Source organism: Gracilinanus agilis, chromosome 4, assembly GCF_016433145.1.
Source record: "Gracilinanus agilis isolate LMUSP501 chromosome 4, AgileGrace, whole genome shotgun sequence".
Taxonomy (NCBI): domain Eukaryota; kingdom Metazoa; phylum Chordata; class Mammalia; order Didelphimorphia; family Didelphidae; genus Gracilinanus; species Gracilinanus agilis.
This window is the reverse complement of record NC_058133.1, coordinates 514,084,270-514,103,992: the sequence shown is the minus strand read 5'-3', so window position 1 is coordinate 514,103,992 and position 19,723 is coordinate 514,084,270. Positions and strand designations below refer to the sequence as shown.

Genomic DNA, 19,723 nt, shown 5'->3' with positions numbered 1-19,723 from the left:
TTTGTTTTGTACTTAGAAATATCATGCAGATTGAACTACAGGTGGCCAGGAGGGGCAAGGAGCCCAGATGGAGAAGAGGAGGAAGTGGGAATAGGCTGGGGCCCAAAGACTCATGGAAGGCAACATGGTGCCGTGAAAAGAATGCTCAATGGGGATCCAAGAAAGTCGCTTAGCCTCTCGTCCTCTAAGAGAGCAGTTCTCAAGTTTTTTCATCTCCAGACTCCTTTATACTTTTAAAAGTTCTCCAAATTTTAACATTTTCATTGAAATTGAAAATGTATTGAAAATTGACAAAATGGTCGAAATCATTATATTCTTTAAAAAATCATTGAAACCAAAGAGCTTTTATTTTTGTGGGTTCTACGTATCAATATTTACTATATTAATCATTAAAATTCTAATCGATATGCTTTAAATGTCTATTTTAAACTTGACTCTGGTTTATGCATAAATCTAGTTTAAAATATAACTTTAGTTTAAAATAAATTTGATTTATCTGTTATTATTCATTAATTTATCCATTTAAAATAACAATAACAAACCCACATTATCTATATACACATAACAAACCCATATAAACATAAATGACTTTTTATGAAAAATAACTATCTTTTCTCCAAATAAAAATAAATTCAATAAGCTGAATGGTTTTTTTTTAGATTTTTACAAATCTAATCTCTGGCTTAAAGATCAATCAATAAATATTTATTTAAGCCCCTACTGGGTGCCAAGCACAGTGCAATGCATTGGAATCTCAATCTGTTGTGATATGTTGTTTTGGTTAAAGTATATGAAGAAAATCTGGCCTTCCACCAATATTTGTTGGAAGGGAGGAGTAGTTTAATAGGCCATTTAATAATAGTATTAATTTATTAATTATTAATATTATTTAATTATTAATATTAGTAATTAATAATATTACCAAATAGTCTTGACCTCACAGATCCCATAAAAGGTTTTGGGGACCCCCAGAGAGCGATCCACAGATCACCCCTGAAAAACACTGCTCTGACGTGATCATTTACAGAGAAGGTCTTCGCCAACAACAGCAGAGGAATGGAATAAGAGCCGTGACCCCCATCCCACTGCCCACACTGGTGCATGTTGGGTGGACGTGGTTGTTCCCCCAGTACACTCTAAGCTCCTTGACGGTAGGGGCCGTCCTTTGCCTTTCTTTGTCACTGGCGTTTAGTGCATCTCCGGCACCTAGTCGGTGCTTACTAAATGCCCGCTCCCTGCCCGTCCACCTGAGCCGAAAGCCTGCCGAGAGCCCAGAATCTTAACTTCCTGGCAAGCTTTCGAGGGCCCCAGAGCTCGCGGCCTCCGATTTTGAACCTAAAAGTAGCTGTCGCCCGCCATCCCCAAAGAAAGGTGGCTCGAAGGCCGTTTGCATCCTGAATCCAGGCGCGGAACGGGGGGCCTACCTGGTGGCGACAGGGTCAGCACCGGCCTTATCTTCTGCAGCTCTTCCTGGGTCAGCAGAATCACTTTTTCCGAGATGAGCTGCTGCACGTAAGCGAGATTTTGGAAGGTGGGGATGACGGTGGCAAAGTCGGGGGTGTAGGAGATGGTTCGCATTTCGGTGTTGTCAGAATGGCCGATGCCGATGCCGAAGGGCACTGCGCCGCTCCTCTTCAGAACCACCGACGGCCCTTGGATGTCGTCCTGGGACCTGTCTGCACTGAGGACGATCAGGAACTGGGGGACGCCCTCGGCAATTCGGCTCCCCGCCGACTCCACGAGGATGTTCCTCATGACGAAGTCCAGGGCAGAGCCCGTGTTGAGGGACGAGCCGCCGAGCAAGGAGAGCTGGCGGATGGCATTGAGCACAGCCTGTTGGTCCGAGTAGGAGTTCAGGTAGAACTCGGGTCGGGCTCGTTCACTGAACTGCACCACGGCCACCCTAACCCGGTCAGGGCCCACGTCCAGGCTCTCCACCACTTTCAGAACAAAGTCCTTCAGTAAAGAGAAGCCACTTCTGACTCCCTCAGAGCCGTCAATCAGAAACACGATGTCCTTCCTCTCCGCTGGACCTGAAGCGAGAAGCCAGAAAAGATGACTCTACTAGTTGTCCTTGGCCTCTTGGAAGGAATTCTAGAGACTTTGTGGGGTTGAAGGAAAGGTAGAAAGAGTTCCAGTGGTTTTCAATAATGTCTCTTAGAGAAACAATTCATGGGTAGTAGAGGGAGAACATGGCATTGCAGACTAGAAAGAAGGTGGTCATAGTTCCCAGAGACCTCGGAGAGAGGCCATCTGCTTTACTGATAAGGAAACTGAGACTTCCCCAAGATCAATCAATGAATAGATCAATAAACCTTGCCTAAGGTCGTATAGGTAGTCATTGACAGAGGCAAGATTTGAACAGAGTACCCTTTGACTCCAAATCATAGGATCACGGGCTTGGGGCAAGAAGAAGCCTTAGAGGTCATCTAGTCCAACCCCCTCTTATAAGCAAGGAAACTGAGCCCACAAAGTTTGAGAGATTTGCCCAAAGTCATACAGGTAGCGAGGGTCAGAAACAGGATTTGAACCCTGTTTTTCTAGCACTAAAGCATAGTAAAACAGATTTAGAGCTCGGAGAGCCCCCTAGGAAACTGAAGACCAGCTCATTTAATTTATTTTATATATAAAATATAAATTATTTAAATGATAATTTGCCCAAATTATTAAATTTGTGTTAAATGCCACAGCCATGATTTAAGGCTCAGTCCTTTGACTCCCAACCCAGTACTCTTCCCATATAACTAGCCCCATTCAAGTAGGTAGAAAACTGAGGCAGTCATCGAGATGATGCAGTAGCAAAAATGAAATCACGCCACCATGTAACCCAAAGGTGGCATCTCCAACCATCTCCCCATCAAATCACAGTCATGTTTCCATGCTGACCCACATGCAGAAGGAGCCCGGAAAAGTAACTACGGCCAACATACCTTGTAATGGTCCGCCATTTTGAACAGTTTTTAAGAGATTCACAATCTGCGGCTGAAGCTCTCCGATCTTGGGCAGAGACTCGGCAGCTAGGATAAAGGCAGGCGAGGGGACGATCCTTTCTAATTCAGCAGGGTCTGCATTCTTTGCTTGGAAAATGAATGGGATAATGCCAACTTGCCTCAGGTTCTGGGCTGGTCCATCCACACGGTCAGATGACCTTCCAGCTGCCAGAAGGACAAGGAACTGAGGCACTCCTTCCTCAATTCTACTCCCAGATGACTTCACGAAAAGATTCCTCTGGGCAAAGTCTAGGGCCTGACCCATGTTGAGAAGTTTGCCTGTCTTGATCTTCATCCGTTTCACAACGTTCAAGATCTCTGCCTTGTTCTGGTGGTCAGAAAAACGGGACTCGATTTTGACATTGTCACTGTACTGGGCTACCGCTATCCGAGTGCCGTCAGGTTTCACGTTGAGCTCATCGATAATCTTGTAGAGGAAGTCCCGGACTGCAGGGAACTGACCAACAAGGTTGGCTGAGCCATCGAAGAGGAAAAGAATGTCCCGCTGGCCTTCTAAAATAAAGGCGAATGAAGACAAAGTAAGTAAAACAGACATTGGTGAGTGAAGCCGGTTGAATTTCAGTCAAGAGCTACAGGGACCTGCCACCAGGATTCACCAGGTATGGAGGAAGATAGCTATACCAGCAGCCAAAAAGAACATCGATCCAATTTCCCTACAAATTCAGGTCCTACTGCGTTCCACTGGGAATAGAAAGAAGAATGGATGAGTACATACGACTCAACGCTTTGCTTCTCCAACAAAAAGCCATAAGAAAAATTCTAAAATATGCTATGACTTGTGGGATGTCACCGGTATCCTAGTAGAGGAAGACTGTATCATTTCCAAAAATGAATATATAAAATAATTAATAAAGCTCTTATCACAATGACGCTTTGAAAAATGGGCTATTAGTCTCCTCTGACAAAGGCTACCATAGATTGATGGATATGGGTGACACGGAACATGCTCCCACTTATTCAGTTGAAATTAATAATCATTCCTCTAGATTTGAGATGATGGTAGTAGGTCCAAATGTTGGCCAAGAGCGCACTCTTTCTTCTTGTTGTAGATGTATCTTTCTACCCTGTTCTTGTCCAAACATCTAGTTCTTCTTACGCTCTCTTTAAAAGAATATAAAGAACCACGGAGAAGACAAATTTATGGCTCTGCCTACATGGGGTAATGCGCTTTTACTCCTTCCCATCCCAACAGGTCCTGGGGGCTGTCTGGAATCAATAAGTTCCATGGCTGTCACGAGTCAACCATGTTGGCCCCGAGAAGCCTTCTGAGCCCCATGACCAGAGACAATCTATAGGAAGGGAAGTAGGTGGAAACCATGCCAGCATTTCAATCGAATTCCTCTCCAAACTTGTCTTGGCCATCCTGTTCACCATAGATGGTTTTCAAAAGGTCATGGAAATGGTCCAAGTGGAAATCTACAAAGTGAAGGGGTTGGACCAGAGGACCTATGAAGATCCTTCCAGATTTAAATCCATGACTCCATGCTTGGTGAGTCAAGAATTTGGGTGCGATTCTGCACTATGGGAACAGACCTGGGGAGGACAAGGACACTTTTCAGTCCGGAGGGTCGCCAAAGCCAACACAATTTCTGAATATACTCAACGTGAAGTTGTAAAATACTTCCACCAGAATTCTCTGATGAAAAAGAGCCACGGAAGGGGCAGAAAACTAATGAAGTGGTGGGACTGGAGGTTGTCTGAGCTGGAACTGAGCTACGTGGGGGTCCTTCATACTGAGTATTAGAAAGCAAACTCTTTGAAGACAGCAATCGTCTGCCTGTTGTCTTTGTGCACCTAGAGCTTAGCCAATGCTTGACCCGGTGTGAGCACTTAGTAAAGAGCTTTTTAATTCATTTTAAATGTACTCATCTCTTCCTTCGACAGCACAGATGGGAGAATCAGAGCATGCTGGTATAGAATCTTCATCCTCCAATTTATAGAATTAAAAAAAGAAGAAGAAAAAGAAGAAAAAAGTGACCCCCAAGGAACCTCCATCCCTCCTAACAGCACGCCAAGGCAGAGAAAGGTGTGGAACAAGAGCCTCCCAGTTTGGTCTCCATTGGGACGAGGAGAGAGAGAGTTAGGATGAAGAAATGTAAACGTTACCTGTCGGGGCAAGTGGAACTTCTTCCACACCGCCACTAACATATGTGGTTAGGGGCTGAATCAACTGCTGTGGCAGGGCTGGTAGGGAACTGAAATCATCCATAAGATAGACCAGGCTGGGATTAAACGCAATCTGCTCGAGTTCTGCCTTATTAGCCTGGCTAGCACCCACACAAAAGGTCAGGACTCCGGCTCGGGCTAAAGCATTGGAAGCTTGCAAGTAAGAATCCCCCGAGTGCCCCGCCGCGAGCAGGAGGAGGAGCTGAGGGATGTTCTCATGGATCCGGCTCCCGCCAGCTTCCGTGAAATGATTGGAGCGCACAAAATCAAGCGCCGAGCCAATGTTCAGAGCGGACCCCCCCTTGAGTTGCAGCTGCCGCAGGCGAGCAAGCAAATCTGACTTGGACTGGTATGTGTCTAGGGAGAACTCGGTTTCGGGAGTGTCGCTAAATTGAACTAAACCGACCCGGATAGTGTCATAGCCCACATCGAGGCTGTTTACTAAGTTCATTACAAAGTCGCGCACGTAAGGGAAGTTGGCGTTTCCCACGTTGAACGATCCATCCAAAAGAAAGATGATATCCCTTTTGTTTACAGGAACTGTAGTGGAGCAGAGAAAACAAAGTGAGACACTCAGACACAGCGAGATGACCCCGCGGGAGGCTGGACCATGTGTGCCGCGCCGGGCAGCGGGCTGGCACACATGTGCGCACCGAGATCACAGACACACACGATAAGGACAAGCGTGCCCGGGGCCTCAAATATGACAGAGGGCTCTGCATATTTCTTTTCAACTACTGCTACTGGTGAAGCATTTGGATGGCCAAGGAAAGGAACCAAGTGGAGCTCACAGAACACACGGACGATTAATTCCCCCCTGTGGCTAGCATCGGAAGACAGCAGCAGAGTGGTGGAAGCCCTCCCCAGTGCCCCAGGAAGGTGCCCACACACCAGTGCCCCGGCTCCGCTCACAATCTCCTCCCGTTGGGGAAGATTGTTCACACGGGTTGGAGCTGTTCTTCTAATAGCTGATTGAGACCAAATGTGGCTTTTTTTTTTCTTGTGAAAAAGATCTGGAGGTTCCTAGTGGATTATTAGCTCAAGATGAGCCTGCAGAGTGCCAAGGGCAGACAAAGAAAGTTACTTCAATCTTAAGCTGCTTGGAGAGCTATGATGTCCAGGACTAAAAAACGATGGCCCTACTCTGATGGTCCTACAGTTTAGGAAGGGCATGGATGAGCTGAAAGGTAACTTGGACGGGAGAAGGACTGAAGACTGGCCAAAGGACTTGGAGATCACTAACTTGGAAAAGAGGCGTTGAAAACCGGTAAAGGAAATGGGATTCAACTTGGTCTGCATACTGGAGGGGAGAAGCAAGGGTTTGTGTTGGCAGAATTTTCTGGACCAACGGAGTTATAGACCTGGTCCTTCTCCCTGACCCAGATTTGCTTTATTTTGTCTTTTTTTTTCCCACTAGGCAAAGTGTTTTGAAAAATTGTCTGCAGGAGAGCCAAGGGGCCAATAGGTCTTGCCAAACTGATTGAGGCAAGAATGGGGGGTGACCATAAATACAAAAGTTGGCATCCCTTCCACCAAGGACTGCAGAGTCCTCCCAAGCAAGGGCTATGGGTATAGTAACAGGGAAACAAAAGTCCATATCTTGGAGTCCCCTTTCCTCCCTGGAGTCCTGTGTTCTAATTGAGAACACGTCATTATTCCCTGATGATTTCCTTCTGCCTCGAAAATCACAGAGCCAAGGTTAGTCTTGGGACAGAGAAAATATGTGCTCGAGGCAACATTCAAAGGAAGCGTCTGAAGGGCCCCACACTTTAATAAAGATAGTTTAAAAGGGCATTTAAAAGGGCTCCTTATAATACGTGACTGGGGTCATAGCGAGATTGAGAACTAGAAGAGACGTTGGAAGTCCTCAAGTCCAACCCCCTCGTTTTACAGATCCCAAAGAGCTTGTGACTTGCCCAGGGTCACATAGCTAGGAAGTAACTGAGATGGGATCCCCATCCACTGTACTACCCTGCCTCTCACTGCAGAAAAGAATAGCCTTGGATCCTGCAGAATTTAATCATTTTCCATACTGGGCTTAGCCAATGCCTTCGAGACATTGAGGTACCCCGTCACCTTCTCTCCTAGCCCTGGGATCTAGCCGCTAAGCCCTCTGTTTAAATCTGGGAATCGGCAGGATCTAAACTATCCAGGAACAATCAGCTTCAGTGACTTTGGCGTGGGACGGTGGTAAGTGTAAAACACAGAGAGACAACTGAGCCTTAAGATGGCGGGGCATCCAGGGATGCCGAATGATCTTAAGACCCGGCATGCAGTCATGCAAGAGAGGAGGAGGACAGAGTGGCTCGGAGAAGCTGGTTAGGGTGAGAGGTGGTGGTTCCGTGATATTCATCTTCATTAAGGACGGCTGGGAGGATCGAATCCGTTCGGGTTACCGGTTCCCAGAGCAAAGTTCGCAGGAAATCGTTTGTGGACTTAAAATGGAGCTTTAACGTTCTATCCTGCTTGAGTTCCCGTTTTATTTGGGGCATCGGAAGAGGATGGAGTTCAGGCTTCGGCACGACTCCTCCCCAAGCAGAGACCCCTTTGAATATGTGGCCGTTACAGACTGATTTGGGGTCCCCCAAGATCCAGGCTTCTCAACCCCAAATAAAAAGGGACCTCGACAATAATCGCCATCTTGGTTTACTTTTTGGCTTTGTTTTTTTAGCAGTAGTCTGTTCTGGATTCTATTTAGCGACAGAGGCCAAATCCTTTTCTCTCTCCAAGATCTCCCTTAACGACTACCTCTCTACTTGGGATTCGGGACATACCTTGGGTGGTTCCAGAAAGAGTTCTTAAAGGCGACAGAAAGCCAGGGAGGATGGCTTGCATGGGCCCAGGTCGGAATTCCGCCGGTACGAACACCAAGGAGGGGTCGAAGGCAACCTCTTCTAGCTCCGTTCTGTCTGCCATTGGGCTCCCAATGGCAAAGGCCATGATGCCGCTCCTCTTCAGTTCCTGGGCTGGGTAGCTGATGTCGTCCAGGGACTTACCTCCCGTGATCAACACGAGGAGTTTGGGAACCCCTTCGGTGGCCCGATATCCAACGGAACTATTAAAGAAATTGTTCCTGACGTAGTCAAGGGCGGCCCCCGTGTAGAGCACCGAGCCATTAATGGGCCGCAGCCTGCGAATGGCGCTGAGGACCTCCCTTCTGGAGTGGAAGTCCTGGAAATGGAACTGCGGCTTAACGGCGTGGGCGTACTGGGCCACGGCCACCTGAATCAGATCCTGTCCGATTTCCAGCTTCTGGACGACTTTGTAAATGAAGTCACGGATGGCATTGAAGTTGGCCGATCCCCGCGTAGAAGTGCCATCTATCAGGAAGACTATATCTCGCTTGTTGACTTCAATGACTGCAGGCAGTAATATTATATAGTAAGTGGACAGGCTCAAATACCCACATTCAACTCGATTTCCTAAAAACCTAGGAAGGGATCGAAGACTCTACATTTCTTTGCCTAATTTAATACTAAGAGTTTTCCAGTCGGGAGTTCTTTGGGCAATATATATGCTCAAGTTGGAGCCACCCTGGTCCCTAAAGAAAAACAATTAGTAATAGTTAAATCAGCTAAATAGGAGCAAATTAGATTGGGATCCACTGCCTGTTTGGGGATATCACTCCCCCAGATTCAATGAGATCTTCTTTGATCCCCAAATACACCACTTGATATATGGTCCCAAGAACAGGAATTATTAGAAATGCAACAAAAAAAATTTGGAACTGATCTCCGCCCAAATGTAACCCTGTGACTGACTCAAGGGCACAGGACCCAGTGAGCCTAAATGCCAAAGCAGAATTAAGGTGGAGTTAGAGATTTGTGGGGTTCCCCCCTCGAGAATCTTCGAAGCTTCACTTTTCAGAAAATACAATGTGATTTTAAATCACTCTGAAAAATAAACAAAAGTGGAAAAACTTGTTTAAAAGGAAAACGGACACAAATGCAATTAAATAAGACCACAGAAGTCTCTTCATGAAAGTGTATTCTGTTCTAAAAGTTCAAGTTTATACCACAAGAGCCCAAACCACAGGATCTAAAGTGGTAAAGTCAAAAACAGAAGAACAAAAGGCATCTTTCCCTTTTGGTGGAAGTAGCAGCAGCAGACCACGTGTAGGACCACATCTCAATAGCAATAAGAATAGAGAATACTCCGTGCATCTTGGAGGCACAGGTAAGTTTTCTTGTGCCAAAGGAGAGAAGTATATCAAAGAACTTTAAATGGAAAAGAAAAGAAGCAAAACCTAAGTGATCTTATCATCCTCGTGTATATTATAGTCCACCTGTACAGAAGGAAGCACTAACTAAGCATTACAGAAACAGACCACAAGCCCAGTACAGATCAAGGAATAGTAATGACAGGATGTTTGAATTATCTGGATATCTACTAGAGCTCCCTCAGAGCCAAATAAAGAGCAGTTAATCATTTCTTGATTTGTCCTGATTATTTAATCTCCCTACAAGTAGAGGGACCAACAAAGGTAAATTTTATTCTGCATCTGATTCTTGCTAACATAGAAGAACTAGTTACTGGGAGGTAGAGGGGGAGAGAGAATAATGGGAACCTTGAGCGAAAGGAACTATTCCATGCTAAAATTTCTGAGAGAGAAGTCAATATCCCCATGTGTTTCCAAGAACTGGGAAAATTTCCAGATTTCCAAGGGTTTATTAAAAAGGTAAGTCAAACCCAACAAGCAAACATGTACAGAACATGGAAGCAAAGAGAAGTGAGTAACAAAAGTCAAAAATAAACACATGCAATAATCTTTTGAAGAGAGTCAGGAGGGCCAAAAGTCAGAATGGCCTGAGGCTAGAAAGCAAATGTAGGGACCACATAATCTAGGGTTTTAATGGTTACTCCTTTTGTTTTTAGGCCTACAATGGAAAACCAGAGCGTCAAAGAAAGGATAGGATCGCTTCTGGGGATGAATTATGATTCCTGAAAAGGGAAACAAGACAAAGGTGCTCAACTCTAATGTTGAGTCTCTCTTCTCCATCGAGGACAATAACCTTTGGAATGGAAAGAACGGAATAAAACTTGAGTGTTAGAGTTGATACTCTATAGAGAAATGAGGGAGAAAAGAAGAGAGCTCAGAGAGACTGGACTTGTTCTGTTGATCCAGGAAGCAGAATGAAGAGCAGAAGGTGGAAGTTTCAAAGAGACAAATATGGGCTTGGTGTAAAGGAAAACGTTTAACATGGTCATTTGTTCTTGTTTCCCAAGAGGACCAATGACGTCACGGGGTGATGACTTGGCTTGTGCATGAATCGGATTTAAGTGAGGCCGAGTTGCACAAAGTCATCAGCTTCCTTCTCTCTTCCAGAGTCAGGATTGCTGGCGATGGCCTAGGATGTGGTGAATGACTTTGGCATCTTCCATGTCTGGCCAAGCTCTAAGTGCTCCACAGCAACTGCTCCAAGATCCTTCTTTGACTGCTGGAACAAATTGTTCTCATCTGCCCATTCTATCAGTCTTCACATGCTCGCTAGCAGACAACCTCCTAATTCACCAATGGGTGTGTGACCTGCCGTTTGCCCTCAACCTGGTTTAACCCATCTGGTGAGGTGGTTTACTGGAATATGGCTGCTGCTCACGCTACAGATTCTTGGAGTCACAAATGAAAGTTGAGTGAAAGGTGGGCACCAAAAGAGGGTGAGAAGCCCTGAAAAGAACTCAGCAAGCTCTCACACCAGTGGTACTAATCCTTAGAGAATTGGGGGAGATGATAGAGCAAGGAACATAGACCTAGAGCAAGAGCTAGAAGGCACCTCAGGAACTATCTAAACCAACCCTCTCATTTAACAGAAGAGGAAAGCAGAGATCCAGTGAACTTAAGTGATTTTTCCCAAGGTCACACAGGGAATAAGCATCAAAGGCAGAATTTGAACACAGACCCTTTGACTTTGAGACCAGTGCTCTTTCCTCTTGCTTCCCCAGTAGAAGGGAAATGGGAGAAGAAAAGGAACATGAGATGACAAGCTCAAGGAACTGAAAGTACCTCAAAGCTTCAGAGAATAATAGATTTAGAACAGATAAGGACCTCAGAGGCCATCTAGTCCAATCCCTCCATTTTCCAGAGGAGGAAACTGAAGGCCAGAGAGGCCCTGCTCAAGGGTCACAGAAGTAATAAATGGTAGAACCAACATCTGAACCAGGTTCTCTGATATAATATGCCTTCCAAGGTCATTGAGTCTGATCCCCAAAGACAAAGAATATAGATGGAAAAAGGAAAGTTTCTGAATAAGAACATAAGAGACTATGTGATTTGATAGTTCGGGCCCCAAGTGTTTGAAATTCCAACACACATCCACTCTCACATATACGTCAGAAATAGAAACACTTCTATAAAATAGCAGAGCCTCTGTACTGACCCAGAATTTCAACAGAAAGACTCCTAGGAAACTGTTCATCTATTTTAAAACCCATCCACTTGGCTACCTGCCCTGCCCCGCTGTGAATCAACAGCACCTATAACTTCCTCTCAGCAACTCTAGGCACCATTTTCAAACAGTGACATGAACAGTTCGTGCCCAGTTTTAGAGAGGGATATATCAGAGGCCAACTGGTCCAATTCCACCCTCAACGTGGGTCCTCTCACCAGCCACCATCCCTAAAAATGGCCATCCATCCTCTGCTCAAAGATCTCCAATGAGAAGGAAGCACCAACTCTCAGAGTGGCCTGTTCCCCATTTTGACCTCCTTTAGAACTTAAATCTGCTTCTGCAACTTCCCCTAGTGCTCTTGGCTTTGTCCTATGAGGCCAAGAAGAAGAAGGCTAATCCCTTCTCAGTGTTGCTGCTGTAGCATCCTAGCCCTCGTCATTTAGACAGTTTTCAGCAACATTTTAATTTACACTCAGTGCCAGGAATCATTGCTAGGGATGCTTTACATTATGATGTCATTAACTAAGCAGAAAAATCATCAACAGAAACATAAATATATATAAAAGTTAAATAACAAAATTTAACTTATGTTGGTTGGTATAAATTATTTCCTCCACTTTCTAATAAAAAGAAATTAACCTGGAGAAGCAAAAACTTATTCTCTCTTCCATTTAGAATGTGAACTCATTGAGAATAGGGACTGACTCAATTTTTTTAGTTATCTCTTTAGGGATTAGCACATTACTTGACCCATGTTAACTGCTTAATAAATACTTTTCCATCCATTCAAAAATGGATAGAGTTTCTGGCAAGGTAATGAGTTTCTCGTCATTGGAGGTCTTCAAACAGAGAGGGTGGATGATGACTCATGAGGTCTATTATAGCGGGGATCCTCATTTGGGTAGACGTTAGGCTAGATGGTCTCATAACATTCCAATGTCTCTTACGGAAGGAAAGTCTCAGTACTTCAAATGAGCTCCCTATAAAGGACTTTATCCTCTCTAGCAAGACCAATATTTTCTGAACAAATTTATTCAAGATGTTTTTGGTTATTTCCTTTTGTTTGCAAACCCTACTTTCATAGATAATGCAAAAGCACAAACTCCAGCCCAGTCCAGTTATCAGAAATTTCCAGTTAGGAAAGCATCGCCAAATTGGATCTTCCTGCCTGATGCACTGGTGGACTATAGCAAGAGAGGCTGTTTGAGAGGAAAAACAATTTAAATCTACATTATTTAAATTAGTTATCATAAAATATTAAGATGAAATTAGTCATTTCCAAGTGACACCAACTATACTAAAGCTGGATTTTTAAAAATTATCTTATTTTCCCATCAATTTATATTTACAACACAAAAGAATAGTCTCTTCATGCTAGGAAGAATCTTGGGGCCCTCTTGTCTAGCCTTCATTTTTCAGGTGAGTAAATTGAAGCCCAGGAAGGCCGTGGTATCTCAGCCAAAGTGTATGAAGGCGACACTGGCCAGAGAATCAAGAAGAGGCCACACATGGGAGAATTTGCATTTACGCCTCCCAGAAGGCTGATTGTTAAGGACATTTTTTTTCAAATCTTTCAAAAGTCCTATTTCCAAAGCAGAATTCAAGACTTCTTACCTTAAGCAGGCATTAAACTGTCAAAAATCCCAGAAGGCAGGAAGCCACTAACTGTACGTCATCTGACCTCCACTTGAGTTGCTTTGGCAAGCAACCAACTGCTATCGGTCAAGCCCAATCTTTAGGCAGATTTAAATTCCCAGGAAATATACTATTTTTCAAGATTTCTTAGCAGAGCTAGTCTAGAAAGTTCTCTTCACAATGATTCATGTCACACCAAGAGCCAACCATTAATAAATGAAGCTTTCTTGTTCTGAAACTACATAGTACCACACCAGACTCCAAAAACGTGAGGTTATCATCCCATGAGGCTGAGAGGTCATGTTGACTTATGGCTTTTCCATAGAGAAATCTGCTCCATTACCGGCCTTACTTCCAACTGAAATCCAGGTAACCCACAAAAACCCATCCATTCAACGATGTCCAGAGCGGTATACATACCTTGAGTGACAATGGTTGGGGGCTGCAACACAATTGTTCTTTGGGCCACTCCAACAATGTAGGGCAGTAAGTATTCTCGTAAGTCGCCAAGGCTACGAAATTCCGGGGTGGTAAACACGAAATTTTCATCGGTAGCAATGTGCTGGAGCTCTGCCCTGTCGGCACCCTGGGCCCCAAGGCCAAATGAAAAGATACTAGCTTGCTTTAAGGCGACCACCCCATCTCTAATGTCATCAGTCGACTGGGAGCCGCTTATGAGCACTAACACCTGGGGAACCCCTTCCTCCGCTCTGCTGCCTCCCGCCTGGGTGAAGTGGTTCTCCACCACAAAGTCCAGGGCGGCCCCCACATTCGTCTCCTCACCACCAATGACCCTAAGAGCCTTCACCGCATCCAGAACATCAGCCTTTGTGGAGTAGCTGTTCAAAGAGAAGGCGGTTCTGGGCCCATTACTATACTGCACTACCCCAACTTGGATCTGCCGAGCTCCAATGGAAAGTCTCTCAAGGAGATTTACAAGGAAATCTCGAATGGCTGCAAAATGGGCACTTCCAGTCTTGTCTGATCCATCAATAAGGAAAATAAGGTCAGCAGATTCTTGCGCTTTAAAAGAAAGAAATGCAAAATGTGAAAGCGTTAAAAATGAGTGATTCCATGCAGTCACGTAGCATTCTGACATGTTTCTTTGGAAACCAATAAGAAACACGGATATGGGAAAATACACACCACATGTTGAGTGAGAAATGTGAAAATCTCCTTTAGTTCTGCATTCTGGTTGGATGAGAGGCACCTGGTACATCTTGGTAGGACTTTTGCTTCTAATCTCGTCTTGGGCAGAAAATCCCACGGCTGATAATGGTACGTGTTGAGCCCATATTCTGGGGACTTCTGCCAAGTGTTTTGAGGGGTCAATTTGAAATGGAATCTACTGGCCAATAACCAAAAGAGAGTGCATTCCCCGGAACATAGTAGGCCCTTAATAAATGCTTGTCAGTTGGTCGGTTGGCATAAGAGAAAACCAATTGGAATTTTTAATGTCTTCTGGTCCAAGAAATTCTTAAGGAGAAAGCCAACAAAGCATTGCTGAAGCCTCTCCGTTTTCAGTTGTGAAGACACGACTGAATGTGATCTAAGCTCATGAGTGTGAGATGATGCTCTCCACATCCCAGATCCATCAGCCTTTATCCATGACATCACCTACTAGATGTCTTTGACATGGGGTGGTTTGTCCTTACTCGAAAGGGCAACTTCAAAATGGCGGAATGCATTCGCTTTTATAAATAGGGGAGGAGGGAAGCTAAAGCAGGAAGACCAAATGAGTAGCTTAATAAGATTTAGCATTTGGGCTTCATCAGGCTCCTTGTCTGCCATGATGGGTACACACATTGAACTCAGATCCTGCCTGGCACTCCTTAGGCATTGTAAAATGATTTTCACCTCTATCCAGTCAAGGAATGCAGAACGATGTTAAACAGGGTGATATGAAACCAGTCATGACATAATTATCCAACCTTGTTCTTTTTTTTGGGGGGGGGGGGAACAACCCTAATTTGATCACATGGTGGGGGGATATAAAAGCTTATGTAGCAGTTACCTGTTGCAGACTAATAATAGGAATGGAGAGCTCACTAGCAGCATATCTGCTCTTCTCATAATAATCCTCAAGTAGCTTCCATTCCTTACTGGAAATGGGGAAGCACCAAAGCTAGAACAGCACCCTGAAGCCTACAAAACATGCAAAGATTCTCTGGGAAGTACCACAGCCACACTGACGTAGGATTTCTGGACTCAGTGGAAAGTTGACATTCCTTTTTTTTAACTGCCTAATCAGACCAGGTAGGGATAGTACACACATACACAGACACACAGACACACAGACACACAGACACACACACACACACACACACACACACACACACACACTATTTAGAATTTTAGAGTCATTTCAAGGATATTGCTGCACGCTTTTTTAAAATATGGGACTATCTATAGGCTCTTTCCCCATTATATTTTAATGTAGAGATCCTAATGGTAAGCCAGTTCTCCCAACTGGTTTTTCAATCTTCCTATTTACTTGACAATTATAAGATGGTCCCCTGGGAACTCTCAGTGGGAATTGGGAATTAAATGCCCTAAAATCTAAAATGTTCTTCCATCACAGCTACAGATTGGAACTTGAACTAAGATCCATTTTGGCCCAGAACTATGAGTCTACAGGGAATGGCTGGTCAAAGTCTAGCAGTGGAATCCATGAGATCTAGCTTCGAATCCTGCCTCTGATGCAAACGAGCTATAGTGTTGTTCGTTCTTCCTTTTTGAAGCAGACCAATGACATCACAGGATGATGTTGTAACTCATGTGTGAATTGGATTTAAGTCAGGCAGAGGTCCATGAAGTCATCTGCCTTAATAATAATAATAAATGGGCAAATCGTTTAACCCTGAACTGACCTCAATCAAGTCTGTAAGACTCTGAGTTCTGAACGAGTTGCCAATCTGTGATCTTGGTGGGTTTCTTGATGATGTGGATGGGTGGGTTGACTATGGGCGGGCCACACAAATCACGTACAGCTACGAATCCCATTGTGAGAGGGGCAAAAAACGAGCAAATTCATTTTCTGGGACTTGTCGATGAATCTTGGCAAAGTCCCATTGAGGACAACAAAGGTCAGGGAGTCTACTTGCTACCAGCTCTCCGGTGTTCATTGGGAGCCTTTCGGGTGACTCCACTGGATGTCAGAACACCTGCCTTGGGAGTTTCTTCCAGGGTTGACCATGGATAAGTCATTTCATCTCTTAAACAGCCTCATAGGTACCAGGAGAAGGATGGACTAGATGTCCTCAAAGATCCGTTCTTCCATGACTCAGTCATACGATCCAAGCACACAACATCACACTCCCTCTTTAGGGACACACTTTCCTTTCTGACCAAAAGTCAGATCAGAAAACAAAAAAAGGGAAAGGTATCCTTAGGGCAATCCCTCGAACCCACTCCCTCGGTCATTCTTCTTGAGGGAAAAAACACTAGGCATTTACTAAAGCAGGGCAGGTGCTGGGAAAACGTTGGATAATTTGTCATCACCGTCAAAACCATAGTACTCACGTACACAATGATGGAGCATGGACTAGAAAACAACTCAGAGCATGCTGGTTAGGTGAGGGAGCCAGAATGTCCCGGGAACCCTAGCTCACTCAAGCTCCTTCCCCAGAAGCTGTCCGCTCTCCCCCAAAAATCCTAGAAAAAGAGGGGACTTTTTTCTCATTTCTTGGCCCCCGGCTGATAATGTCCATGGCATTTTAAAGTGAAAGGGTTACAAAGAAGTGGAGCATCATGGAATCATTAACCACCAAGAGAAGTTTGTGCTTTTTGGACATCTCAGATTGGAATATGTCATTCTCCCTTTTAAAAAGTAAAGGAGGGGGCAGCTGGGTAGCTCAGTGGATGGAGAGCCAGACCCAGAGACAGGAGGTCCTAGGTTCAAATCTGCCCTCAGACACTTCCCAGCTGTGTGACCCTGGGCAAGTCACTTGACCCCCATTGCCTACCCTTACCACTCTTCTGTCTTGGAGCCAATACACAGTAATGACTCCAAGGCGGAAGGTGAGGGTTTCAAAAAAAAAAAAAAGTAAAGGAGGGGGCAGCTAGGTGGTTCAGTGGATTGAGGGCCAGGCCTAGACATGGGAGGTGCTGGAGTTCAGACACTTCCTAGCTGGGTGACCCTGGGCAAGTCACTTAACCTCCATTGCCTAGCCCTACGGTCCTTCTGCCTTGGAACTAATACACGGGATTGATTCTAAGACAGAAGGTGAAGGTTTGGGGTTTCTTTTAAATAAGGATCATTGGGGTTTCCCATGGAAAGCACACAATTGTAGATGCATTTCGATCATGTGTTTCAAACATGCTTTGTCATATGGAGAAAAGGGGGGAAACCCGTCTTTAAATGAGAACTATGCTTTAGCAAGCGATACTCTTTTAGCATAAAGAATTGTTCCTGTTTTTCTCTAAGAAGGGTCGTCCCAGTGGCAGTTAGGGGCAATCTGAGTCTACTCTGGGGCAAATCGGGGACAGTAGACGATGGAGAAGCTTGACAGCTAACACATGATGACCCAGAGGAGTAGCGGAGGGGGGGAGGCAAAAATAATGACTGCTAGTTAATAAACCATCAGGGCTTTCGTCCTATTGAATAACCTTTTCAAAAATGTAAAATGGAAGCAAAGTGGTGCTATAAAACCATGGAGCATGCAGTGAGAAATGATGACTCGGTGGGCGTACGAAGCAGGGTTAATCAGGAGAGAAAAATGAAGAGGCTGAATATTGGTGATGCCAGTGCGTCAGCTTGCTTAGAAGGCAGAGATGTTTTCCTGGGCATAAAAACAAAGGTTTCATCGTCAGAGGTCAGTTCTGTGCCCACAGAACCGCCAGAGCCTCCCTTGGGAGGTGATTGGGCAGCCGAGGCCTTTCGTTCACTTCTAAACACAATCTGATGGACTCTCTTTCATTGGTTTGGCAAATGGAGTCAACCGAAGCTTCCCCATTTCCCTTTGGATCCCCATCTTTGGTGTTCTTATTTGCTTTGTCGGTTTCTGAATTGGGGCATTTGAAGGAGGCTTTCAGATAGCTGCATGACAAACACTGAGAGGAAGCAATAGGTAGATGTCTCCTTCCTGTCTCTGAGGGACGAGGGTCTCCAGGCCTCACTGGTCGTTTAGCCAGTGATGAGGCCAAAGGTGTACCAGATGAACCATCCTAGGAAGGCCACCTTCCCTCGCAAACACGACTGCCAAGGCCTGGCTAAGCAGATACCCACAGAGGGAACCTATCGCTAAGGAATGATCCCCTAGACAATCCCTCGTCCCACCTAGCATGGTGGCTCCTCCCTGGCATGGAGACAGGACCTGCCCAGTAATTGCAGACCTCATCAGAGGCTCCAGTTAAATCGAGTCCATGCAACAATCCCTCCTATCTCAGTCCTTCCGGCCCAACGTACTGCTCAGCTCTGCAACCCAATGGTGCCCACATGGGCGTGGGTTCTTCCCACTGTCCAGCCTGATCAGCTGGGGGGAAGGAGAGGGAGGAGGAGAGCAAGGGTTCCATTTATTCTGGGAGAGAAGCTCCAAGCCACCTCTAAGCCCTGAGCATCCTTTCCCTTCTCTTCCCATCTCCTCTCCCCATCCAAACATCTGCCCTTCCCACAAGAGCCTCATCCTTCTGAGCCTGTTCATTACTCCCAGCCCAAACCTACTTGGCTCCATTGGTGTCTGGTCTCTTTCAGTTGAACCCTCCCTAATCCACAAGCAAACTAGAAATAGAGCCTTGGTGCTTCCAGCCTAGGGTCCTCGGTGTCCCAAGAAAAGGATCTCTTGTAAGAAATCCTGGGGTTGGAGCTGAAACTCCCTCTTCCGAGGAAGGAAACTGAGACCAAGAGGCCTGAAGGGACTTGGGTGAGTTCACCCAGGAAGCACTTGTTAGAGAGAGGATTTTAACCCAGGTCCCCTGACGCTAAAGCCCACACTCCGTCCACTGTAGTCCACTGCCTCCTGGGCTCAAAGTGAAGGGATGCAAAGGTGTAACATCCCAAGGAGGTTTAGTATAAAAAAGTAAAAAGACTCCCCAAAACGGATGTGAGGAATCTTGGGTTCAAATCCTGGCTCTGCTAGTTACCTGCAACCTAAAACGAGCCTCTGAACTCCTCTGCGACCCTCTGGAAAATGAGGGCCAGACAATCTCCTAAATGACCTCCTAGATGGCTTCATTCCCTTCCAAGTCTAACTCATGACCCCATGAATTATCTTTGAATGATCCTTGAGTTTGTTATCATGCCACTAAGTCTTGGCCAAACCCATTGTCCACTTTCCTCCATCTTCCACACTGGAGGGGGTCAAGAAGAGAGCTGTCCACTTGCCCATGTCAGCACCTGCTTTTATGACTAGGAACTTCCATGTAGGGGAGCCCATTGGACACCTGCCTTACTTCACGAGCTGGAAGGAGGAGCGGGAGCCTTAACTACATGGAGACCTTGACAATGGGGAGAGCAGAGGAGAGAGAGGACAGGAGAGGAGAGGAGAGGAGAGGAGAGGAGAGGAGAGGAGAGGAGAGGAGAGGAGA

General features: G+C 45.4%; 1 protein-coding gene across 1 annotated transcript in view; it reads right to left on the bottom strand.

Annotated features, from left to right (window-relative positions):
• COL6A3 (collagen type VI alpha 3 chain) overlaps positions 1-19,723 on the bottom strand; it is a 68,708-nt gene that overhangs the window by 46,351 nt on the left and 2,634 nt on the right. Inside the window, exons 3-7 of the mRNA XM_044675684.1 lie at positions 13,619-14,221; positions 7,952-8,536; positions 5,118-5,717; positions 2,927-3,503; positions 1,437-2,020 (exon numbers count right to left, since the gene is read on the bottom strand). Of these exons, the coding sequence (XP_044531619.1) occupies positions 1,437-2,020; positions 2,927-3,503; positions 5,118-5,717; positions 7,952-8,536; positions 13,619-14,221 (2,949 nt within the window). The remainder of the gene's footprint in view (positions 1-1,436; positions 2,021-2,926; positions 3,504-5,117; positions 5,718-7,951; positions 8,537-13,618; positions 14,222-19,723) is intronic.